General features: G+C 45.6%; 2 protein-coding genes across 2 annotated transcripts in view; one reads left to right on the forward strand and one right to left on the reverse strand.

Moving 5' to 3' along the window:
- The window catches only part of LOC306766156 (homeobox protein PKNOX1-like), a 30,034-nt gene extending 11,901 nt beyond the window's left edge, over nt 1-18,133 (forward strand). The window contains exons 5-11 of the mRNA XM_079253776.1: nt 9,302-9,496; nt 9,581-9,698; nt 9,791-9,888; nt 11,949-12,077; nt 12,152-12,228; nt 16,504-16,670; nt 16,755-18,133. Coding sequence (XP_079109902.1) covers nt 9,302-9,496; nt 9,581-9,698; nt 9,791-9,888; nt 11,949-12,077; nt 12,152-12,228; nt 16,504-16,670; nt 16,755-16,936 — 966 coding nt within the window. The 3' untranslated portion in view covers nt 16,937-18,133. The remainder of the gene's footprint in view (nt 1-9,301; nt 9,497-9,580; nt 9,699-9,790; nt 9,889-11,948; nt 12,078-12,151; nt 12,229-16,503; nt 16,671-16,754) is intronic.
- A 999-nt stretch (nt 18,134-19,132) lies between these two features.
- The window catches only part of tmprss3a (transmembrane serine protease 3a), a gene marked incomplete at both ends in the record, with an annotated part of 33,480 nt that continues 25,465 nt past the window's right edge, over nt 19,133-27,147 (reverse strand). The window contains 4 exons of the mRNA XM_079254786.1: nt 19,133-19,354; nt 21,273-21,415; nt 21,499-21,594; nt 25,640-25,809. Of these exons, the coding sequence (XP_079110912.1) occupies nt 19,133-19,354; nt 21,273-21,415; nt 21,499-21,594; nt 25,640-25,809 (631 nt within the window). The remainder of the gene's footprint in view (nt 19,355-21,272; nt 21,416-21,498; nt 21,595-25,639; nt 25,810-27,147) is intronic.

Consider the following 27,147-nt stretch of genomic DNA (forward strand, 5'->3'; position numbering starts at 1 on the left):
TCGGGTTTGTGGAAACGAGTCGGGTTTGTGGAAACGAGTCGGGTTTACGGAAACGAGTCGGGTTTACGGAAACGAGTCGGGTTTACGGAAACGAGTCGGGTTTGTGGAAAGGAGTCAGGTTTACGGAAACGACTCGGGTTTACTGAAACGACTCGGGTTTACGGAAACGACTCGGGTTTACGGAAACGACTCGGGTTTACGGAAACGACTCGGGTTTACGGAAACGACTCGGGTTTGTGGAAACGAGTCGGGTTTGTGGAAAGGAGTCGGGTTTACGGAAACGAGTCGGGTTTACGGAAACGAGTCGGGTTTGTGGAAAGGAGTCGGGTTTACGGAAACGACTCGGGTTTACGGAAACGACTCGGGTTTACGGAAACGAGTCGGGTTTACGGAAACGAGTCGGGTTTACGGAAACGAGTCGGGTTTACGGAAACGAGTCGGGTTTGTGGAAACGTGTCGGGTTTACGGAAACGACTCGGGTTTACGGAAACGACTCGGGTTTACGGAAACGAGTCGGGTTTACGGAAACGAGTCGGGTTTACGGAAACGAGTCGGGTTTACGGAAACGAGTCGGGTTTACGGAAACGAGTCGGGTTTACGGAAACGAGTCGGGTTTACGGAAACGAGTTGGGTTTACGGAAACGAGTTGGGTTTACGGAAACGAGTCGGGTTTGTGGAAACGAGTCGGGTTTACGGAAACGAGTCGGGTTTGCGGAAACGAGTCGGGTTTGTGGAAAGGAGTCGGGTTTACGGAAACGACTCGGGTTTACGGAAACGACTCGGGTTTACGGAAACGACTCGGGTTTACCGAAACGACTCGGGTTTACGGAAACGACTCGGGTTTACGGAAACGAGTCGGGTTTACGGAAACGAGTCGGGTTTGTGGAAAGGAGTCGGGTTTACGGAAACGAGTCTGGTTTACGGAAACGACTCGGGTTTACGGAAACGAGTCGGGTTTACGGAAACGAGTCGGGTTTGCGGAAACGAGTCGGGTTTGCGGAAACGAGTCGGGTTTGTGGAAACGAGTCGGGTTTGTGGAAACGAGTCGGGTTTGTGGAAACGAGTCGGGTTTACGGAAACGAGTCGGGTTTACGGAAACGAGTCGGGTTTGTGGAAAGGAGTCGGGTTTACGGAAACGACTCGGGTTTACGGAAACGACTCGGGTTTACGGAAACGACTCGGGTTTACGGAAACGACTCGGGTTTACGGAAACGAGTCGGGTTTACGGAAACGAGTCGGGTTTACGGAAACGAGTCGGGTTTACGGAAACGACTCGGGTTTACGGAAACGACTCGGGTTTACGGAAACGAGTCGGGTTTACGGAAACGAGTCGGGTTTGCGGAAACGAGTCGGGTTTGCGGAAACGAGTCGGGTTTACGGAAACGAGTCGGGTTTACGGAAACGAGTCGGGTTTACGGAAACGAGTCGGGTTTACGGAAACGAGTCGGGTTTACGGAAACGAGTCGGGTTTACGGAAACGAGTTGGGTTTGTGGAAACGAGTCTTTTTTGTGGAAACGAGTCTTTTTTGTGGAAACGAGTCTTTTTTGTGGAAACGAGTCTTTTTTGTGGAAACGAGTCGGGTTTGTGGAAACGACTCGGGTTTACGGAAACGAGTCGGGTTTACGGAAACGAGTCGGGTTTACGGAAACGAGTCGGGTTTACGGAAACGAGTCGGGTTTACGGAAACGAGTCGGGTTTATGGAAAGGAGTCGGGTTTGCGGAAAGGAGTCGGGTTTACGGAAACGAGTCGGGTTTACGGAAACGAGTCGGGTTTACGGAAACGAGTCGGGTTTACGGAAACGAGTCGGGTTTACGGAAACGACTCGGGTTTACGGAAACGAGTCGGGTTTACGGAAACGAGTCGGGTTTGTGGAAACGACTCGGGTTTACGGAAACGACTCGGGTTTACGGAAACGACTCGGGTTTACGGAAACGACTCGGGTTTACGGAAACGAGTCGGGTTTACGGAAACGAGTCGGGTTTACGGAGACGAGTCGGGTTTACGGAAACGAGTCGGGTTTGTGGAAAGGAGTCGGGTTTGTGGAAACGAGTCGGGTTTGTGGAAAGGAGTCGGGTTTACGGAAAGGAGTCGGGTTTACGGAAACGAGTCGGGTTTACGGAAACGAGTCGGGTTTACGGAAACGAGTCGGGTTTACGGAAACGAGTCGGGTTTACGGAAACGAGTTGGGTTTACGGAAACGAGTCGGGTTTACGGAAACGAGTCGGGTTTACGGAAACGAGTCGGGTTTACGGAAACGAGTCGGGTTTGTGGAAACGAGTCGGGTTTGTGGAAAGGAGTCGGGTTTACGTTTGTGGAAAGGAGTCGGGTTTGTGGAAACGAGTCGGGTTTACGGAAAGGAGTCGGGTTTACGGAAAGGAGTCGGGTTTACGGAAACGAGTCGGGTTTACGGAAACGAGTCGGGTTTACGGAAACGAGTCGGGTTTACGGAAACGAGTTGGGTTTACGGAAACGAGTCGGGTTTACGGAAACGAGTCGGGTTTACGGAAACGAGTCGGGTTTGTGGAAACGAGTCGGGTTTGTGGAAAGGAGTCGGGTTTACGTTTGTGGAAAGGAGTCGGGTTTGTGGAAACGAGTCGGGTTTGTGGAAAGGAGTCGGGTTTACGGAAAGGAGTCGGGTTTACGGAAAGGAGTCGGGTTTACGGAAACGAGTCGGGTTTGTGGAAACGAGTCGGGTTTACGGAAACGAGTCGGGTTTACGGAAACGAGTCGGGTTTACGGAAACGAGTCGGGTTTGTGGAAACGAGTCGGGTTTGTGGAAAGGAGTCGGGTTTACGTTTGTGGAAAGGAGTCGGGTTTGTGGAAACGAGTCGGGTTTACGGAAAGGAGTCGGGTTTACGGAAAGGAGTCGGGTTTACGGAAACGAGTCGGGTTTACGGAAACGAGTCGGGTTTACGGAAACGAGTCGGGTTTACGGAAACGAGTTGGGTTTACGGAAACGAGTCGGGTTTACGGAAACGAGTCGGGTTTACGGAAACGAGTCGGGTTTGTGGAAACGAGTCGGGTTTGTGGAAAGGAGTCGGGTTTACGTTTGTGGAAAGGAGTCGGGTTTGTGGAAACGAGTCGGGTTTGTGGAAAGGAGTCGGGTTTACGGAAAGGAGTCGGGTTTACGGAAAGGAGTCGGGTTTACGGAAACGAGTCGGGTTTGTGGAAACGAGTCGGGTTTACGGAAACGAGTCGGGTTTACGGAAACGAGTCGGGTTTACGGAAACGAGTCGGGTTTACGGAAACGAGTCGGGTTTACGGAAACGAGTCGGGTTTACGGAAACGAGTCGGGTTTACGGAAACGAGTCGGGTTTGTGGAAACGAGTCGGGTTTGTGGAAAGGAGTCGGGTTTACGGAAAGGAGTCGGGTTTGTGGAAAGGAGTCGGGTTTGTGGAAAGGAGTCGGGTTTGTGGAAAGGAGTCGGGTTTGTGGAAAGGAGTCGGGTTTGTGGAAAGGAGTCGGGTTTACGGAAACGAGTCGGGTTTACGGAAACGAGTCGGGTTTACGGAAACGAGTCGGGTTTACGGAAACGAGTCGGGTTTGTGGAAACGACTCGGGTTTACGGAAACGAGTCGGGTTTGTGGAAACGACTCGGGTTTACGGAAACGAGTCGGGTTTACGGAAACGAGTCGGGTTTACGGAAACGAGTCGGGTTTACGGAAACGAGTCGGGTTTACGGAAACGAGTCGGGTTTACGGAAACGAGTCGGGTTTGTGGAAACGAGTCGGGTTTGTGGAAACGAGTCGGGTGTACGGAAACGAGTCGGGTGTACGGAAACGAGTCGGGTTTACGGAAACGAGTCGGGTTTGTGGAAAGGAGTCGGGTTTACGGAAACGAGTCGGGTTTGTGGAAACGAGTCGGGTTTACGGAAACGAGTCGGGTTTACGAAAACGAGTCGGGTTTGTGGAAACGAGTCGGGTTTGCGGAAACGACTCAGGTTTACGGAAACGACTCCGGTTTACGGAAACGAGTCGGGTTTACGGAAACGAGTCGGGTTTACGGAAACGAGTCGGGTTTACGGAAACGAGTCGGGTTTGTGGAAAGGAGTCGGGTTTACGGAAACGAGTCTGGTTTGTGGAAAGGAGTAGGGTTTGTGGAAACGAGTTGGGTTTACGGAAACGAGTTGGGTTTACGGAAACGAGTCGGGTTTGTGGAAACGAGTCGGGTTTGTGGAAAGGAGTCGGGTTTGTGGAAAGGAGTCGGGTTTACGGAAAGGAGTCGGGTTTACGGAAAGGAGTCGGGTTTACGGAAAGGAGTCGGGTTTACGGAAAGGAGTCGGGTTTACGGAAAGGAGTCGGGTTTACGGAAACGAGTCGGGTTTACGGAAACGAGTCGGGTTTACGGAAACGAGTCGGGTTTGTGGAAACGAGTCGGGTTTGTGGAAATGAGTCGGGTTTACGGAAACGAGTCTGGTTTGTGGAAACGAGTCGGGTTTGTGGAAACGAGTCGGGTTTACGGAAACGAGTCGGGTTTGTGGAAACGAGTCGGGTTTGTGGAAGCGAGTTGGGTTTACGGAAACGAGTCGGGTTTGTGGAAACGAGTCGGGTTTGTGGAAAGGAGTCGGGTTTGTGGAAAGGAGTCGGGTTTACGGAAACGAGTCGGGTTTACGGAAACGAGTCGGGTTTACGGAAACGAGTCGGGTTTACGGAAACGAGTCGGGTTTACGGAAACGAGTCGGGTTTGTGGAAAGGAGTCGGGTTTGTGGAAAGGAGTCGGGTTTGTGGAAAGGAGTCGGGTTTACGGAAAGGAGTCGGGTTTACGGAAAGGAGTCGGGTTTACGGAAACGAGTCGGGTTTACGGAAACGAGTCGGGTTTACGGAAACGAGTCGGGTTTACGGAAACGAGTCGGGTTTGTGGAAACGAGTCGGGTTTGTGGAAAGGAGTCGGGTTTACGGAAACGAGTCTGGTTTGTGGAAACGAGTCGGGTTTGTGGAAACGAGTCGGGTTTACGGAAACGAGTCGGGTTTGTGGAAACGAGTCGGGTTTGTGGAAGCGAGTTGGGTTTACGGAAACGAGTCGGGTTTGTGGAAACGAGTCGGGTTTGTGGAAAGGTGTCGGGTTTGTGGAAAGGAGTCGGGTTTACGGAAACGAGTCGGGTTTACGGAAACGAGTCGGGTTTACGGAAACGAGTCGGGTTTACGGAAACGAGTCGGGTTTACGGAAACGAGTCGGGTTTGTGGAAAGGAGTCGGGTTTGTGGAAAGGAGTCGGGTTTACGGAAAGGAGTCGGGTTTACGGAAAGGAGTCGGGTTTACGGAAACGAGTCGGGTTTGTGGAAACGAGTCGGGTTTGTGGAAATGAGTCGGGTTTACGGAAACGAGTCGGGTTTGTGGAAACGAGTCGGGTTTGTGGAAACGAGTCGGGTTTACGGAAACGAGTCGGGTTTACGGAAACGAGTCGGGTTTGCGGAAACGAGTCGGGTTTGTGGAAACGAGTCGGGTTTACGGAAACGAGTCGGGTTTACGGAAACGAGTCGGGTTTGTGGAAAGGAGTCGGGTTTACGGAAACGACTCGGGTTTACGGAAACGACTCGGGTTTACGGAAACGACTCGGGTTTACGGAAACGACTCGGGTTTACGGAAACGTGTCGGGTTTACGGAAAGGAGTCGGGTTTACGGAAACGAGTCGGGTTTGTGGAAACGAGTCGGGTTTGTGGAAAGGAGTCGGGTTTGTGGAAAGGAGTCGGGTTTGTGGAAACGAGTCGGGTTTGTGGAAACGAGTCGGGTTTGCGGAAACGACTCGGGTTTACGGAAACGAGTCGGGTTTACGGAAACGACTCGGGTTTACGGAAACGACTCGGGTTTACGGAAACGACTCGGGTTTACGGAAACGAGTCGGGTTTACGGAAAGGAGTCGGGTTTGTGGAAAGGAGTCGGGTTTGTGGAAAGGAGTCGGGTTTGTGGAAAGGAGTCGGGTTTACGGAAACGAGTCGGGTTTACGGAAACGACTCGGGTTTACGGAAACGACTCGGGTTTACGGAAACGACTCGGGTTTACGGAAACGAGTCGGGTTTACGGAAACGAGTCGGGTTTACGGAAACGAGTCGGGTTTACGGAAACGAGTCGGGTTTACGGAAACGAGTCGGGTTTACGGAAACGCGTCGGGTTTGTGGAAACGAGTCGGGTTTGTGGAAACGAGTCGGGTTTGTGGAAACGAGTCGGGTTTGTGGAAAGGAGTCGGGTTTGTGGAAAGGAGTCGGGTTTGTGGAAACGAGTTGGGTTTACGGAAACGAGTTGGGTTTACGGAAACGAGTCGGGTTTGTGGAAACGAGTCGGGTTTGTGGAAAGGAGTCGGGTTTACTGAAGCGAGTTGGGTTTACGGAAACGAGTCGGGTTTGTGGAAACGAGTCGGGTTTGTGGAAAGGAGTCGGGTTTGTGGAAAGGAGTCGGGTTTACGGAAAGGAGTCGGGTTTACGGAAAGGAGTCGGGTTTACGGAAAGGAGTCGGGTTTACGGAAACGAGTCGGGTTTACGGAAACGAGTCGGGTTTACGGAAACGAGTTGGGTTTACGGAAACGAGTCGGGTTTACGGAAACGAGTCGGGTTTGTGGAAACGAGTCGGGTTTGTGGAAATGAGTCGGGTTTACGGAAACGAGTCGGGTTTGTGGAAACGAGTCGGGTTTGTGGAAACGAGTCGGGTTTACGGAAACGAGTCGGGTTTACGGAAACGAGTCGGGTTTGTGGAAACGAGTCGGGTTTGTGGAAACGAGTCGGGTTTGTGGAAACGAGTCGGGTTTGTGGAAACGAGTCGGGTTTACGGAAACGAGTCGGGTTTACGGAAACGAGTCGGGTTTACGGAAACGAGTCGGGTTTGTGGAAAGGACTCGGGTTTACGGAAACGAGTCGGGTTTACGGAAACGAGTCGGGTTTACGGAAACGAGTCGGGTTTACGGAAACGAGTCGGGTTTACGGAAACGAGTCGGGTTTGCGGAAACGAGTTGGGTTTACGGAAACGAGTTGGGATTACGGAAACGAGTCGGGTTTGTGGAAACGAGTCGGGTTTGTGGAAAGGAGTCGGGTTTACTGAAGCGAGTTGGGTTTACGGAAACGAGTCGGGTTTGTGGAAACGAGTCGGGTTTGTGGAAAGGAGTCGGGTTTGTGGAAAGGAGTCGGGTTTACGGAAAGGAGTCGGGTTTACGGAAAGGAGTCGGGTTTACGGAAAGGAGTCGGGTTTACGGAAACGAGTCGGGTTTACGGAAACGAGTCGGGTTTACGGAAACGAGTTGGGTTTACGGAAACGAGTCGGGTTTACGGAAACGAGTCGGGTTTGTGGAAACGAGTCGGGTTTGTGGAAATGAGTCGGGTTTACGGAAACGAGTCGGGTTTGTGGAAACGAGTCGGGTTTGTGGAAACGAGTCGGGTTTACGGAAACGAGTCGGGTTTACGGAAACGAGTCGGGTTTGTGGAAACGAGTCGGGTTTGTGGAAACGAGTCGGGTTTGTGGAAACGAGTCGGGTTTGTGGAAACGAGTCGGGTTTGCGGAAACGAGTCGGGTTTACGGAAACGAGTCGGGTTTACGGAAACGAGTCGGGTTTGTGGAAAGGACTCGGGTTTACGGAAACGAGTCGGGTTTACGGAAACGAGTCGGGTTTACGGAAACGAGTCGGGTTTACGGAAACGAGTCGGGTTTACGGAAACGAGTCGGGTTTGCGGAAACGAGTCGGGTTTGCGGAAACGAGTCGGGTTTGTGGAAACGAGTCGGGTTTACGGAAACGAGTCTGGTTTGTGGAAACGAGTCGGGTTTTTGGAAACGACTCGGGTTTACGGAAACGAGTCAGGTTTACGGAAACGAGTCGGGTTTACGGAAACGAGTCGGGTTTACGGAAGCGAGTCGGGTTTACGGAAGCGAGTCGGGTTTGTGGAAACGAGTCGGGTTTACAGAAACGAGTCGGGTTTACGGAAACGAGTCGGGTTTGTGGAAACGAGTCGGGTTTGTGGAAACGAGTCGGGTTTGTGGAAACGAGTCGGGTTTGTGGAAATGAGTCGGGTTTACGGAAACGAGTCGGGTTTGTGGAAACGAGTCGGGTTTACGGAAACGAGTCGGCTTTGTGGAAACGAGTCGGCTTTACGGAAACGAGTCGGGTTTACGGAAACGAGTCGGGTTTGTGGAAACGAGTCGGGTTTACGGAAACGAGTCGGGTTTGTGGAAACGAGTCGGGTTTGTGGAAACGAGTCGGGTTTACGGAAACGAGTTGGGTTTGTGGAAACGAGTCGGGTTTACGGAAACGAGTCGGGTTTGTGGAAACGAGTCGGCTTTGTGGAAACGAGTCGGCTTTGTGGAAACGAGTCGGCTTTGTGGAAACGAGTCAGCTTTGTGGAAACGAGTCGGCTTTGTGGAAACGAGTCGGGTTTACGGAAACGAGTCGGGTTTACGGAAACGAGTCGGGTTTGTGGAAACGAGTCGGGTTTACGGAAACGAGTCGGGTTTGTGGAAACGAGTCGGGTTTGTGGAAACGAGTCGGGTTTGGGGAAACGAGTCGGGTTTACGTAAACGAGTCGGGTTTACGTAAACGAGTCGGGTTTACGTAAACGAGTCGGGTTTACGGAAACGAGTCGGGTTTACGGAAACGAGTCGGGTTTGTGGAAACGAGTCGGGTTTGTGGAAACGAGTCAGGTTTGTGGAAAGGAGTCGGGTTTACGGAAACGAGTCGGGTTTACGGAAACGAGTTGGGTTTACGGAAACGAGTTGGGTTTATCGGAAACGAGTTGGGTGTACGGAAACGAGTCGGGTTTGTGGAAACGAGTCGGGTTTACGGAAACGAGTCGGGTTTGCGGAAACGAGTCGGGTTTGTGGAAACGAGTCGGGTTTGTGGAAACGAGTCGGGTTTACGGAAACGAGTCGGGTTTACGGAAACGAGTCGGGTTTACGGAAACGAGTCGGGCTTGTGGAAACGAGTCGGGTTTGTGGAAACGAGTCGGGTTTGTGGAAACGAGTTGGGTTTGTGGAAACGAGTTGGGTTTGTGGAAACGAGTTGGGTTTGTGGAAACGAGTCGGGTTTGTGGAAACGAGTCGGGTTTGTGGAAACGAGTCGGGCTCTTGGTTCAGTTTGTTGTAGATTTCTTTCACAATGAACATAAACTGGTCAAGCCTACTTTGAAACGTAATTTTCACCAAACTGTGGTCTCGTTCAGGAGAGAGATGTGGTCCTTCAGTTTTGATGACGGAATGCTTGCAAGTGTTTGTTCAGGACATATGAAAAGGATCAGTACAGTAACGATGATCAGACACATAACCATGGCTGCTGTGGCTGTTCAGACACGACTCCTGTTTGTGGGTTCTCACGGAGCTTTATTTTCAGATGGTTAAAGCCATCCAGGTGCTGCGGATCCACCTGCTGGAGCTGGAGAAGGTGAGTGACCTGTGCAAGGACTTCTGCAGCCGCTACATCGCCTGCCTGAAGACCAAGATGAACAGCGAAACCTTGTTGAGTGGAGATCCAGGAAGCCCATACTCCCCTGTTCAGGGCCAGAACTTCTCACCCACCAAGACTCAGGTGTGTGACGTCTTCAGTGTCAGCTCCAGGTTAAATAAAAGTCAGCAGGAATCTGAAACATCGTATTCACTCGCTCATCTGCAGACCCCAAGCTCCATCTCAGGGACCATCAGTCCCCAGGGTCAGATCATGGTGCCAGCATCAGCCCTGCAGCAAGGGAACGTTACCGTGACAACGGTCAACCCCACCCAGGTGGTTGCAGGTATGTCCCTGCAGCACCAACCCCTCCCCCTGCAGCTGCGCTGGTGTCATGGACCAGAGGGAAGTTTGGACTTTTGTGTGTTTGTGTTTCAGGAGGAACAGTTTACCAGCCAGTCACAGTCGTGACTCCTCAGGGCCAGGTGGTAACCCAGGCTCTGTCCCCGGGGACAATACGCGTCCAAAACAATCAGGTAGGACAGTCAGTCTGAATGGAGGCATGGGGTTAAAGAGAAAGTTCTAGTGTTACTGAGAGATTTTGTCAACAACCGGAAGATGTCAATCTAAATCATTCCAGTGTGTTCTGAATGACTCTAGTTTTATATTGAATGTGGTCTGAGCTAATCTGGTTCCATTTTTAATCTGGTCCAAGTGAATCTAGTTTTATATTGAATGTGGTTTGAGTTAATCTGGTTTCATATTGAATGTGGTCCGAGCTAATCTGGTTCCATATTGAACATGGTCTGAGCTAATCTGGTTCCATATTGAACATGGTCTGAGCTAATCTGGTTCCATATTGAACATGGTCTGAGCTAATCTGGTTCCATATTGAACATGGTCTGAGCTAATCTGGTTCCATATTGAACATGGTCTGAGCTAATCTGGTTCCATATTGAACATGGTCTGAGCTAATCTGGTTCCATATTGAACATGGTCTGAGCTAATCTGGTTCCATATTGAACATGGTCTGAGCTAATCTGGTTTCATATTGAACATGGTCTGAGCTAATCTGGTTCCATATTGAACATGGTCTGAGCTAATCTGGTTCCATATTGAACATGGTCTGAGCTAATCTGGTTTCATATTGAACATGGTCTGAGCTAATCTGGTTCCATATTGAACATGGTCTGAGCTAATCTGGTTCCATATTGAACATGGTCTGAGCTAATCTGGTTCCATATTGAACATGGTCTGAGCTAATCTGGTTCCATATTGAACATGGTCTGAGCTAATCTGGTTCCATATTGAACATGGTCTGAGCTAATCTGGTTTCATATTGAACATGGTCTGAGCTAATCTGGTTCCATATTGAACATGGTCTGAGCTAATCTGGTTCCATATTGAACATGGTCTGAGCTAATCTGGTTCCATATTGAACATGGTCTGAGCTAATCTGGTTCCATATTGAACATGGTCTGAGCTAATCTGGTTCCATATTGAACATGGTCTGAGCTAATCTGGTTCCATATTGAACATGGTCTGAGCTAATCTGGTTCCATATTGAACATGGTCTGAGCTAATCTGGTTTCATATTGAACATGGTCTGAGCTAATCTGGTTTCATATTGAACATGGTCTGAGCTAATCTGGTTTCATATTGAACATGGTCTGAGCTAATCTGGTTCCATATTGAACATGGTCTGAGCTAATCTGGTTCCATATTGAACATGGTCTGAGCTAATCTGGTTCCATATTGAACATGGTCTGAGCTAATCTGGTTCCATATTGAACATGGTCTGAGCTAATCTGGTTCCATATTGAACATGGTCTGAGCTAATCTGGTTCCATATTGAACATGGTCTGAGCTAATCTGGTTCCATATTGAACATGGTCTGAGCTAATCTGGTTTCATATTGAACATGGTCTGAGCTAATCTGGTTCCATATTGAACATGGTCTGAGCTAATCTGGTTCCATATTGAACATGGTCTGAGCTAATCTGGTTCCATATTGAACATGGTCTGAGCTAATCTGGTTCCATATTGAACATGGTCTGAGCTAATCTGGTTCCATATTGAACATGGTCTGAGCTAATCTGGTTCCATATTGAACATGGTCTGAGCTAATCTGGTTCCATATTGAACATGGTCTGAGCTAATCTGGTTCCATATTGAACATGGTCTGAGCTAATCTGGTTCCATATTGAACATGGTCTGAGCTAATCTGGTTTCATATTGAACATGGTCTGAGCTAATCTGGTTCCATATTGAACATGGTCTGAGCTAATCTGGTTTCATATTGAACGTGGTCCGAGTTAATCTAGTTTGATATTGAATGTGGTCTGAGTTAATCTAGTTTGATATTGAGTGTGGTTTGAATTAATCTGGTTTCATATTGAATGTGGTCTGAGTTAATCTGGTTTCATATTGAATGTGGTCTGAGTTAATCTGGTTTCATATTGAATGTGGTCTGAGTTAATCTGGTTTAATATTGAGTGTGGTTTAAATTAATCTGGTTTAATATTGAATGTGGTTTGAGTTAATCTGGTTTAAATTAATCTGGTTGTGTATTGAACCTGGATCCGTCCTTGTTTAGCTCCAGCTGCAGTTCCATCAGGATCTGAATCTGTTCAATCACGACGACAGCTCCACCAAGAATAAGCGTGGGGTTCTTCCCAAACACGCCACCAACGTCATGCGCTCGTGGCTCTTCCAGCACATCGGGGTAAGTATGTTTAAATCAGTCAGTGTGACATCATCAGCCTGTACAATGTGCTTCCTGTTTGGTCTCCTGTACAGCATCCATATCCAACAGAGGATGAGAAGAAACAGATCGCCTCTCAGACAAACCTGACGCTACTGCAGGTCAACAACTGGTACGTTTATCTCCTTCAATCAACTTTATTTAACATTACAGCTCTGATAGAAAACACCAATCATTCCTCTGCTCACCAAATGCATTTCCACATTTTCCCTGAGTTTTCCATGGTTACATGATGTTCACATGATGTTCACATGTTTACATGATGTTTACATGTTGTTGACATGTTTACATGATGTTTACATGATGTTTACACGATGTTTACATGATGTGCACATGATGTTCACATGTTGTTCACATGTTTACATGATGTTTACATGTTGTTCACATGTTTACATGATGTTTACATGATGTTTACATGATGTGCACATGATGTTCACATGTTCACATGTTTACATGATGTTTACATGTTGTTCACATGATGTTCACATGTTGTTCACATGTTTACATGATGTTTACATGTTGTTCACATGTTTACGTGTTTACATGATGTTCACATGTTTACATGATGTTCACATGTTGTTCACACGTTTACGTGATGTTTACATGATGTTCAAATGTTTACATGATGTTCACATGTTTACATGATGTTTACATGATGTTCACATGTTTACATGATGTTTACATGATGTTCACATGTTTACATTATGTTCACATGTTTACATGATGTTCTCATGTTTACATGATGTTTACATGATGTTCACATGTTTACATGTTGTTTACATGATGTTCACATGTTTACATGATGTTTACATGATCACATGTTTACATGATGTTTACATGATGTTCACATGTTTACATGATGTTTACATGATGTTCACATGTTTACATGATGTTCACATGATGTTCACATGTTTACATGATGTTTACATGATCACATGTTTACATGATGTGTACATGATGTTCACATGTTTACATGTTCACGTTTATATGATGTTTACATGATGTTCACATCTTCATATGATGTTTACATGTTGTTCACATGTTTACATGATATTTACATGTTGTTCACATGTTTACGTGTTTACATGATGTTCACATGTTTACATGATGTTCACATGATGTTTACATGATGTTCACATGTTTACATGATGTTCACATGTTTACATGATGTTCACATGTTTACATGATGTTTACATGATGTTCACATGTTTACATGATGTTCACATGTTGTTCACATGATGTTTACATGGTAGCATGATGTTCACATGGTTACATGATGTTCACATGTTCACATGAAGTTCACATGTTGCTAACATGATGCTAACATGATGTTTACATGATATCTTGTATACATGATGTTTACATTATGTTCACATGATGTTCACATGTTTACATTATGTTTACATGATGTTCACATGTTTACATGATGTTCACATGTTGTTCACACGTTTACGTGATGTTTACATGATGTTCAAATGTTTACATGATGTTCACATGATGTTCACATGTTTACATGATGTTTACATGATGTTCACATGTTTACATTATGTTCACATGTTTACATGATGTTCTCATGTTTACATGATGTTTACATGATGTTCACATGTTTACATGATGTTTACATGATGTTCACATGTTTACATGATGTTTACATGATGTTCACATGTTTACATGATGTTCACATGATGTTCACATGTTTACATGATGTGTACATGATGTTCACATGTTTACATGTTCACGTTTATATGATGTTTACATGATGTTCACATCTTCACATGATGTTTACATGTTGTTCACATGTTTACATGATATTTACATGTTGTTCACATGTTTACGTGTTTACATGATGTTCACATGTTTACATGATGTTCACATGTTTACATGATGTTCACATGATGTTTACATGATGTTCACATGTTTATATGATGTTCACATGTTTACATGATGTTCACATGTTTACATGATGTTCACATGATGTTTACATGATGTTCACATGTTTATATGATGTTCACATGTTTACATGATGTTCACATGTTTACATGATGTTTACATGATGTTCACATGTTTACATGATGTTCACATGTTGTTCACATGTTTACGTGATGTTTACATGATGTTCACATCTTTACATGATGTTTACATGTTGTTCACATGTTTACATGATATTTACATGTTGTTCACATGTTTACGTGTTTACATGATGTTCACATGTTTACATGATGTTCACATGTTTACATGATGTACACATGATGTTTACATGATGTTCACATGTTTACATGATGTTCACGTTTACATGATGTTCACATGTTTACATGATGTTCACATGTTTACATGATGTTCACATGATGTTCACATGTTTACATGATGTGTACATGATGTTCACATGTTTACATGTTCACGTTTATATGATGTTTACATGATGTTCACATCTTCACATGATGTTTACATGTTGTTCACATGTTTACATGATATTTACATGTTGTTCACATGTTTACGTGTTTACATGATGTTCACATGTTTACATGATGTTCACATGTTTACATGATGTTCACATGATGTTTACATGATGTTCACATGTTCACATGATGTTTACATGATGATCACATGTTTACATGATGTTCACATGTTGTTCACATGTTTATGTGATGTTTACATGATGTTCACATGTTTACATGATGTTCACATGTTTACATGATGATTACATGATGTTCACGTTTACATGATGTTCACATGTTTACATGATGTTTACATGATGTTCACATGTTTACATGATCTTCACGTTTACATGATGTTCACATGTTTACATGATGTTTACATGATGTTCACATGTTTACATGATATTTACATGATGCTCATCTGTTTACCTGATGTGTACAAGATGTTCATATGTTCACATGATGTTCACATGTTTACATGATGTTCACATGATGTTCACATGTTTACATGATGTTCACCTGTTTACATGATGTGTACATGATGTTCACATGTTTACATGGTTACATGATGTTTACAAGATGTTTACATGATATTTACATGTTAACATGGTGTTTACATGATGTTAACATGTTTAGATGTTGTGTACATAATGTTCACATGTTTACATGATGTGTCCATGATGTTCACGTTTACATGATGTTCACATGTTTACGTGATGTTTACGTGATGTTTACGTGATGTTTACATGATGTTTACATGATGTTCACATGATGTTTACATGGTAGCATGATGTTCACATGGTTACATGATGTTCACATGTTCACATGAAGTTCACATGTTGCTAACATGACGCTAACATGATGTTTACATGATATCTTGTATACATGATGTTTACATTATGTTCACATGATGTTCACATGTTTACATTATGTTTACATGATGTTCACATGTTTACATGATGTTTACATGTTTAGATGTTTACATGGTTACATGATGTTTACACGATGTTTAGATGTTTACATGACGTTTACATGATGTTTACATGTTTAGATGTTTACATGGTTACATGATGTTTACATGATGTTTAGATGTTTACATGACGTTTACATGATGTTTACATGTGCAGGATTTGTCAGGTTGCAGTTTCTGCTCAGACCTGTTGCATTTACATGAGCTTAACAAAAGCTACTCTGATGATGGCGTGTTGACATGCATCACATGTTCTAACAGAATACATCATTCTGACATGACGTTCTGGAAACAGCAGAAGAAGCAGCAGGGATTTCTGATGGAAACAAACAGCTGCGTTTGCGTATTTATTGCTGATTTCAGTTCTTTGAGATTCTTACAGTGATTCTCCTGTTTGGAACGGTAAGTTCAGGGTTATTACGCTGCAGTAAAGATCATTTCCGTCTGGATCTGAGCGAATGAGATCGGAATCTCTTGATTGGAATGTTTACATGAAGCAGGATTTTAACCAGAATACTTGTGTCCATATAAACGTGGTGACTCCTCAGGTTGGTTCTGTTGGTACTGAGCTGAAAGTGGAAACGAGTTGAGTCATCATCCTCTTCAGTCTGTCGTGTTGAGAAAATTATCACCAGTTCTCTGGATTATTGATGTTTAGCTTAAAGAAATTTCCAGAAGTTGGAGGAAAGGAATTCATGTTTTAAATGCAGTTATGGGAAAACGACTGTCGCGAGTCCAGAACCCGAGTTCATGACGTCCAGTCAGCTGCTGGATGAAACTGTGAGTTTGGACTCAGAAGTAGCGGAGAGCGGCTGCAGACGCAGGTGGAGTCCTGTTTGCTCTCTGTGTAGGAGATGAACTGCCGGGTTTCATTCATCAGGGGGATTTATTCAGGATTCAGGATGCTGATGATGGGGAGGTGTTTGGGTACCAGAGGTGGATTAACGGACCAGAACCAACCTGGCTCACGTTGTGTCTCCAGGTTTATAAATGCAAGGAGACGGATCCTGCAGCCGATGTTGGACGCCAGCTCCTCCGAGACGCCTAAAACCAAGAAGAAGACACCGCAGAACCGCCCACTGCAGCGCTTCTGGCCCGATTCCATCGCAACTGGAGGCGGAGCTCAGCAGCAGGTCACCATGCCTGACGGTATGACCTCACAGTCCGCGTGGTGATGTCACGGTTCTTACCGTGCCAAGACATGTGATGTCAGCAGCATGTGCTCCTGCTCAGGTACCATGGTGACCATGAACATGGAGGGTCTTCAGAGCCTGACGTCAGACGGCGCCACGCTGGCGGTGCAGCAGGTGATGCTGGGCGGACACAGCGAGGACGAGTCAGGAGACAGCGGAGACGAGGACGAGGACGCGGACATGGCCGGGCTGGGCCTGGACAACAGTGACTCCTTGCAGTAGAGGACACACTGATCCTGACACACACACACACACACACACACACACACACACACACACACACACACACAACAAGCGCAAGTAGAAGCGACACATCAGAACCAGGAGTTTCCAGCGAGCACAGGACGTTCCCGAACTCTTCCAGCCCTGCAGTCTGCACATCAGAAGTTTCTCCTCAGAAACACTTTTTTATCAGTGTGTCGACGTAGGCGAGTGCACTTTTTGTATATTTAAGCTCGAAAAGATGACAAACGAAAAAGACGTGTTGAAAACACCAGAAGCAGATTTGGATGCTCCGTTACTACATGTGGACTTTTGTTTTCCGTGTTCTCGTCCCGTTGAACTCTGACCTCGGTTCGGATGCCAACATTTGGAAGTGGTGTGTGTTATGGTTTGTCTTCACTTTTTGCATGCTGGTGTTTTTAAGTAGACGTGCACACTCCTCGGACCGACTCCGTGCTCTCACAGAGCGACAGAGGAAAACAAGAAAAAGATTAGAGATGCTTATTTTTCTATACAAACATGGAATTAGTGTTTCAGTCTCATTTTGTCTTCTGTTTTGTAAGGAATATTTATGTACAGATTCCTAATGAAAGTTAGAAACTCTGTTTTCCAGGGTTCTTTGAAGTTTTCTAAAAACCAGAAAAAGAAGTGAATGCTGATGAAAATTGCTATTTAAATTGGTTTTGAAGTTAAAATACTAACAAGGCCTTATCTCTGACGTTTTCTGAGGAATTTTTGCCAAGAAGCACAAACAGAACGTGGATGAAAAACACTACACTGCAGAACACTGCAGATTGGACTTTGTGTACAGCAGTTTTCCAGTTAATCCTGCATCGTAACCTGACTGCAGCGCCCGTGGTTTATAAGTCCAGGTTTCCCCACATCGTCAATCATTTCCTCACCGACGCCACGCCGAGCACACGACAGGAAGCAGAGGACTGTTTGCACGAACTCAGCCTTTATTTCTGATCATGGATTCTGAAGTTCTGCCTGCATGAAGGACTAAGATGGATCTCTGCCGTCCATCGGCTGCCCCCCCCCACACACACACACACACAGTTGACAATGCACAGATCGGGGATAAAATGACTGTAATCTTGATCTGGACGCCATCTGCAGTCATGAGGTTTGTAAAGAGGCTCATCCATTGCTGAGTTCTGTTCTCCACTCCTTCTGTCCTGCTTTTGATGAAGCATTGTTCACATCTCTCTGTTTTGCCTTAGAGCTTTCTATTTTGGAATAAACAATGCTTAACTCTGTCGTGCACGTGTCTCTTCAGTTCTCTTCCCAAACTGGATTTGACAAGGTCTGAGGTTCTGGTGTGTTCAGCTGCTGTTGTGCAAGTTTCCAGGTAGAAGATGGTCAGTTGTCGGTTCTGTGAGATGTTACACTTTGAGCTTCTTCTCTCTGTAACACAGTCACACAGCAGCAGTTAGAAGCCTGGTCTGTACACGCACCGGCATAAAGTCAGGACAGAAGTAAGTATCAAAACTAGAGCATGGGACTAAAACGATGTGAAATGGATGATCTAACAGCACAAACACCGACCAGAGGAAGAAAACCAAATTTCATTTGTAGAAATAACAGTGACTAAGGTGGTGTCCTCACTACCTGCTGTCGTCACCTCACCTCCATCACACACCTCACCTCCATCACACACCGTTTCCTCCATCACACACCGTTTCCTTCATCACACACCGTTTCCTCCATCACACACCGTTTCCTCCATCACACACACTGTTTCCATGTTTCCACAGGTCTTCCTGCTACTATCTACCTGCTGTCCTCACTGCAGCACCTCCACCTCAGCTGCATCCCAAACGTCTTCTTGGCTTTATTCCAGCCATAGAGGATCATTATTTTCCTGCTTTTCTCATCACTTGTTGATCTTTGGCTGCTCCTGATTGGACGTTACCGTCAGTTTAAGCTCTCTGATTGGTGGAAAGTCTGACAGGAAGTGTCTTCATCATCATGTCCAGGTGAAAATAGAGGTCTCTTAGCAACATGGTAGTGATGATGATGAAGATGTGATAAATAATGGTGGATTTACCATCTAGAGTCTCTGAATAAACACTACATGTTGTGTCTGGATTGTAAACCTCCTGGACGGATAATTTTGGTCTCAACAACCATGTCGTCTGGACTAGTGTAGGACTCGCTCGTTTTATTTTTCAGTTTTTGGACCACATGAAGCGTTCAGCTGCAGGTAAAGTCAGCTGAAGTCTGCAGAGACCATCCAGGGGGTTCGGGTTTCTCAGTGCTGACCTCCATCTGTCGGTGGATCCAGCTGAGTGACGTCGTGATACGAGTGTAAACGCCTGGCTTGTTCATCAGAGCGCATCCAATCCCCCAGCTGGTCGCCCCAACCAGCTTCCACACCGATGAGTCTTCACAGGCGAGGGGTCCCCCACTGTCCCCCTGAAGACACATATCATCATGTGATGAATACAAGGAACCGTTTTTCCAAGTAAAATCAACATTTCTTTTGCTGTCCTTCAACTTGGCAGTTAAATATTTTCCTCCAGACCTTCCCAGGATTCATCTCCATCCATCTCCATCTGACCAGTTTCCCTGGAAACACCAACTCATCACGATGCTGCCACCACCATGCTGCACTGCAGCGAGAGCCTGTACCCTCATGTCCACAAACTTCATTTTTAGTCTCTTCTGATCAGAAGACCTTCCTTTAGAGTCTCCGACATGATGTCTGGTGGACATTTCTGTCCACAGTGTCTTTTTTTCTGAGTGTGCTATGGACAAGTGAGCACTCCATCAGAGAGACAAACTCACTCCTACCTGTTAAGCTGTCATGATGTTTCTGGATTGGGGGGCTGAAGAACCTGGAGAGGCAGCAGCTGAGTTCAGACACTTCTTATTTCAGATGTTTTACATCACATTACTCAGCTTATGATGTTTACATAAATAAGATCGTCTAACCTTTTAGTTGGGACAGATGGAGCTACATTGGACCAAAATGTGAACTTCTCCAGAATCGTCGGTTCTCAAACCTCTAATTCTGCTTCACTTTATCAGTTTCCCTTTGCAGACAGAATGTCCACATATTAATCTGACGAGGCTCACGTTTACTACGTCTCTGTATTCAGATGGACCTTGTGGCAGACATTTCACCATGTGATGTGTTGATATGGAGACCATACATCTCCAGTTTTACCTTCTCTTCATCATCTTCCTGTTAAACCCAGAATAGAAACTTCACACATAAAACTCTTAGAGACCAGGATCCACTGGGTCTTAAGGATCTCAGAGTTCCACATTTCCCATCAGAACTGCAGACTGCAGGTTTACTGCTGGTTCTGGGTCCTCCCAATCACACCCCTCCAAGTATCACGGTCATTGCCCACATGAGCATTGAAGTCCTCCACCAGAACGAGGAAGTCTCCAGAGGGAGAGCCTTCCAACACTCCCTCCAAGGACTCCAGAAAGAGTGAGCAGCTTGGTGCACAAACAACAGTCAGGACCCATCTTCTCACCTGAAGGCAGGGTAAGGCTATCCTTGTCCACTGTGGCAAACACTAGCCTAGTGTATTTGAGTGCGCCCACACCTGCTGGGAGCAACTCCTGGGTGGAAGAAGGTCCAGCCCTTCATGGGACACTGGATCCAGAGCCCAGACCATATGTTGAGTCCAACTATGTCAAACTGGAACCACTCAACTGCATGCATCCGCTCAGCCCCCCCCGCCAGAGAGATGATGTTCCACATCCCTAGAACTAGTTTAAGCAGCTGAGAATCCCTACGGCCTACGGTGAGACTACTGGTAGGGTGGCACATGTAACCCTTTTGGGTTGAGCTGGACCGGGCCTCATGGGCAAAGGCCCAGCCACCAGGTTCTCGCCTTATTGCCCAACGTCCAGGCCGGGCTCTAGAGGGAGCCCTGGTAACCTGCATGGTCCTGTGGGTGGGGTCTCCTGTTCTGATAGTTTTAAATGTCTCCTTGTTCCAACACACCAGATTCAAATGAATGAATCACTGCAGATCTTAATAAGCTGTTGGATCAACTTGATTTGAATTAGGTGTGCTGGCCAGGGATACATGGAAAACCTGCAGGATTCTGGTCCTCAAGGGCCAGGATTCCCTACCCAGACTTTATAGCAATGTTCGTTATCATCATAGGTGTTAATGGTTGTTTTGTTGTTAAAGCATCTTTGATTTTCCTGTAAGGTGCTATATAAATCTAAGTTATTATTCTTAATGAAGGCACCAGAACCTCTTGTGTGAACCTGGGCTCATTTGTTTTAGGTTTTTAGTGAGTTGCACTTGAAGACTGTTGCCGAAAATTTCTTTGTCTTGGTGGTAAAACTTGACAGGAATTTGTACCTGACAGGAGTCAACTCCTCCTTCCAGGTAACCTGCACAGATCATCCAGGAGGATATTAAGCCCTTGTAAACCTCTGGTTGGTTGCAGGTCTTGGATGAGATGAGCGGTACCATGGCTGAGCGCAGAACTACACTGGTCTCTCCTGGAAAGTTCACATCAGACACAGTCACAAACTGGCTTTAAGGAAACTTTAGAAGGAGGAGAAATGTTGTTTCCTAAACTCACCATCTTCTTCTGTCGCTCCCCAGCCAGAGATCCAGCACTGGGTGCCCTCTTTAAATTCCTCACCATAGTTGGGCAGGCAGATGGGCTCCACGAGGCCTGCAGAGAAAGAAACTAAACCGTATCACCAGATAATAACAAAAATAACAACGATACAATACAATAGGCCTTCCCACTGCCTTTCGTGCTCGGGCCTAAAAAGCACCATATTTAGGATCTTTGTCACAAAGACACATTATGTTCTGTTTGTTCAGTTTCGTCTGAAAACCAGCAAAGATCAGAGGGAAAACAGGATTTTACACCTGGACCAGGACCTGAGAGATGCATCTGGACCTTCAGCTGATCCATCTACTGTTGGCCAAAGGCTCATCAAAAATAGCCTTCGTGGAAAAGTGGTTGTACAATAGTCGGACAACAGGCAAAAGGCTGAGGTCATATGACCCAAGAACTGGGATGAAGACCAGTGGAAACAGGTCTGATGGAGGGACAAATCCTCCCCAGAACCCAGACATCAACCGGTCTGATGGAGGGATCCTAACCAGAGCTTGGACCGGAACATCAGTGAAGCAGTGTGGGGTCTGAAGAGAGAACAGAACAAAAGGCAAAAACATCCAAAGAAGAGTTTTGGAAAGTCCTTTAAGGATCCTGGAGAACTATTCTCAGAAAGTCCTTCAAAGAACCTGGAGAACTGTTCCTGAAGACTACTAAAGTAGAGGACAGAAAGTTTCTCTAAAGTCTTGTTTCCAGCATTGGGAAAGTTAGTTTACATTATTTTTGCATTTCTACAGGTAAAACTGGGAAGGTTTTAGAATGTCTAATTTGAGCTCTTCTTCATTTTTGGGCCCCTTCCATTGGTGCCCCGAGATTACCAATCTGGCAATAAAGGGTGGAGTTTGGGATGCTGCAGATGTCCAATTGGTGGAAAGAGTCATCACTTCCTGGTTGACTCAGCAGGAAGGAAGGAACTTCTCTGTGTTTAAATAAGCACTGGATTTATTGTTGTTTAGAGCCAAAAGACAACCTACTGGACATCAACCATGCTTTGTTCTGTTCTGCCTTGATATGTTTCAAGAAAGGCATCCTACCACTAAGATTCTAACACTAGTTTATAACCCATCTACCAGGTGAGGGTATGGTTGCTGTGGAAACAGAGATCGGGGTTTATCAAACCAAACTGTCTTCGGCTGGATCCCTCGAAGGAAACATAGCTTTTTATTTAAACACAAGTTTAATTTGTTTGGACAATGTTGAGATGCTGTTATGGTGGTGAAGATGGATAGATGAATGGATGGATGGATGGATGGATGGATGGACTGATGATGGATGGATGGATGGATGGATGGACTGATGATGGATGGATGGATGGACTGATGATAAATGGATGGATGGATGATGGATGGATGGATGGACTGATGATGGATGGATGGATGGATGGATGGACTGATGATGAATGGATGGATGGATGATGGATGGATGGATGGATGGACTGATGATGGATGGATGATGGTTGGATGATGACGGATGGATGGATGGACTGATGATGGTTGGATGATGGATGTATGTATGGATGGATGGAAGATGGATAGATGGATGATGGTTGGATGGATGTATGTATGTATGGATGGATGGATGATGGATGGATGGATGGATGGATGATGGATGGATAGACTGATGATGGACGGAGGATGGATGGATGGATGGATGGACTGATGATGGATGAATGATGGATGGATGGATGGATGGACTGATGATGGATGGAGGATGGATGGATGGATGGATGAGTGATGATGGATGGATGGATGGATGGATGATGGATGGTTGGATGGATGGACTGATGATGGATGGAGATGGATGGATGGATGGATGGATGATGGATGGATGGATGGATGGTTGGATGGATGGATGATGGTTGGATGGATGATGATGGATGGATGGACTGATGATGGATGGATGGATGGATGGATGGATGGAAGATAGATGGATGGATGATGGTTGGATGGATGGACTGATGATGGATGAATGGATGGATGGATGGATGGAAGATGGATGGATGATGGTTGGATGGATGGAGGATGGACTGATGATGGATGGAGGATGGATGGATGGATGGATGGATGATGATGATGGATGGATGTATGGATGGATGGATGGATGGATGATGGATGGATGGATGAATGGACTGATGATGGATGGATGCATGGATGGATGGATGGATGAATGGATGGATGGTAGATGGATGAATGGACTGATGATGGATGGATGCATGGATGGATGGATGGATGAATGGATGGATGGTAGATGGATGGATGGATGATGATGGATGGATGGATGAATGGATGGATGGATGATGGATGTATGTATGGATGGATGGATGAATGGACTGATGATGGATGGATGCATGGATGGATGGATGGATTGATGGATGGATGGAGGATGGATGCATGAATGGATGATGGTTGGATGGATGATGATGGATGATGATGGATGGATGATGTATGTATGTATGGATGAATGGATGGATGGATGATGGATGGATCAATGGATGGATGATGGATGGATGGATGATGATGGATAGATGGATGGATGATGGATAGATGGAGGATGGATGGATGGATGATGGTTAGATGGATGGATGGATGATGGATGGATGGATGGATGTATGGATGGATGATGGATGGATGGATGGATGATGATGGATGGATAATGGTTGGATGGATGGATGATGGATGTATGTATGGATGAATGGATGGATGGATGGATGATGGTTGGATGAATGGATGGATGGATGATGGATGTATGTATGGATGAATGGATGGATGGATGATGGATGTATGTATGGATGAATGGATGGATGGTAGATGGATGGATGGATGATGATGGATGGATGGATGAATGGATGGATGGATGATGGATGTATGTATGGATGAATGGATGGATGGATGGATGATGGTTGGATGGATGGATGGATGATGATGGATGTATGTATGTATGGATGAATGGATGGATGGTAGATAGATGGATGGATGGTAGATGGATGGACTGATGATGGATGGAGGATGGATCGATGGATGGATGGATGCATGGATGGATGGATGGATGAATGGATGGATGGTAGATGGATGAATGGACTGATGATGGATGGATGATGGATGAATGGATGGATGGTAGATGGATGGATAATGATGGATGGATGGATGATGACGGATGGATGGTTAATGATGGATGGATGATGATGGATGGATGGATAGTAGATGTCTGTATGGATGAATGGATGGATGGTAGATGGATGGATGATGGTTGGATGAATGTATGTATGTATGGATGAATGGATGGATGGTAGATGTACGTATGGATGAATGGATGGATGGATGATGATGGATGGATGGTAGATGTATGTATGGATGAATGGATGGATGGTAGATGGATGGATGATGGTTGGATGAATGGATGGATGGATGATGATGAATGGATGGATGGTAGATGTATGTATGGATGAATGGATGGATGGTAGATGTATGTATGGATGAATGGATGGATGGGTGATGATGAATGGATGGATGGTAGATGTATGTATGGATGAATGGATGGATGGTAGATGTATGTATGGATGAATGGATGGATGGATGATGATGAATGGATGGATGGTAGATGTATGTATGGATGAATGGATGGATGGATGATGATGAATGGATGGATGGTAGATGTATGTATGGATGAATGGATGGATGGATGATGATGAATGGATGGATGGTAGATGTATGTATGGATGAATGGATGGATGGTAGATGTATGTATGGATGAATGGATGGATGGATGATGATGAATGGATGGATGGTAGATGTATGTATGGATGAATGGATGGATGGATGATGATGAATGGATGGATGGTAGATGTATGTATGGATGAATGGATGGATGGATGATGATGAATGGATGGATGGTAGATGTATGTATGGATGAATGGATGGATGGTAGATGTATGTATGGATGAATGGATGTATGGATGATGATGAATGGATGGAGTGAACCAGGCTTTTATCTTAATGTTCTCAGTGTGTATATGAAACTACTGCAGAGCAGCTTCAGTCTGACTGGAACATCTTAACATAAAACGGGTCGTATGGAGGTCTGAGTGGACTGGTACCATTAAAAACAAGCGGACTGGCCAGTTTCATCAGAGCGATGTCGTAGTCTAGTCCTTTAGGCTGGTAGCGAGCATGGTAGACGATACTCTTTACAGCCAGAGACTGGGCCCTGTGGATCGGCTGCTCCGTCAGGCCAACATAGACTGTCCACAGGGAGGAGTTCTCAAACCTGTCCAGAGATGCCAGGACAAAATCCACCTCATTATGTATACATCACAACAGAATAACCCGCTATTAGTCCATTCAAGGAAATTATGTCGTCATGGAACAATAATATCATTAATGGCGAATATGAAATAAATTAATTAGGCTAATATACAGTATTTGTTTACAGTCTGCTACTCTTTTTTACAGGGAGCTGGTTCTTGGCTTCACCTCTTTGGAATCAATGGTCTTCTCTGGGACTGAGTTTCAGTTTTTTTTTTTACAGATACTGAGAACTCTGAAACTTTTCCTTACAGCACCTATCTTTGCCTCCTCCTGCTCATGCACCAGATCCTCTGGAGAGACCACTCTTCATCCGGGAGGGACTTTTGGAATCACATTCGGATACAGTTTTCCCTCAGTGCCAACTTTGGCATATTGGCTTTGTTTCTCTCAAAGCAATGGGTCCAGACTGAATCTTTTTTGTGAAGATGAACTCCTCGCTGTGCCAGGCCAGCCTCAGTACGTCGTCTTTTGGCCTGAAGCTTGACATTTTTACTTGAAGGCACCTGGGTGGAGCTTCTAATGGCTGCTCAGGTGTCTGAGCACAGTGAGCCTTTCCTCCACCTGTGGTTCAAAGGAGTCCTGGAGATCCAGTGGAGATCCATAGGAGAATCCTCTCCTTTGGAACCACTTTTGTTGCTGATCCTCTCCTCCGCCTCCTTGATTCTACTGTTTGTTTTGTTGATTTCTTCACAGTAAACTGTATCAGTATAACAATAAATAATTTTTTCTGCTCTTTGTCATGGTTAGAATTCAAGTTCTCCATTTTGCTGCTAGCTGGAGCGAACTGGCTAACTTCCCAGAGTATTATATTTTTATTATAGATATTCTTAAGACCCAGGATTCTTACTCCAACCGCATGGCAACATCTTTAAAGTTATGCCAGTCCTTGTGGGTTAACTTCCATCAAAATGTGTGAGGAGCCAGTTTCTATGCTGCTATCGTCTTTTTGACAGACTGGAAGTTGAATTTGTATTTTCATTTTACTTTTTGTCAACTACTCTTAAATTTCTAAGATTCTACTTGACCAGTGCCTTTTGAACTTCATGAGAGTCTGTTCACACCTGGAGCTAACATCTGTCCTGTGTGATCTATCCACACCTGGAGCTAATTCTGTCCTGTGTGATCTATCCACACCTGGAGCTAACATCTGTCCTGTGTGATCTGTCCACACCTGGAGCTAACATCTGTCCTGTGTGATCTGTCCACACCTGGAGCTAACATCTGTCCTGTGTGATCTGTCCACACCTGGAGCTAACATCTGTCCTGTGTGATCTGTCCACACCTGGAGCTAACATCT

The sequence above is a fragment of the Telmatherina bonti genome (genome assembly GCF_933228915.1).
Source record: "Telmatherina bonti genome assembly, chromosome: 15".
Classification (NCBI taxonomy): domain Eukaryota; kingdom Metazoa; phylum Chordata; class Actinopteri; order Atheriniformes; family Telmatherinidae; genus Telmatherina; species Telmatherina bonti.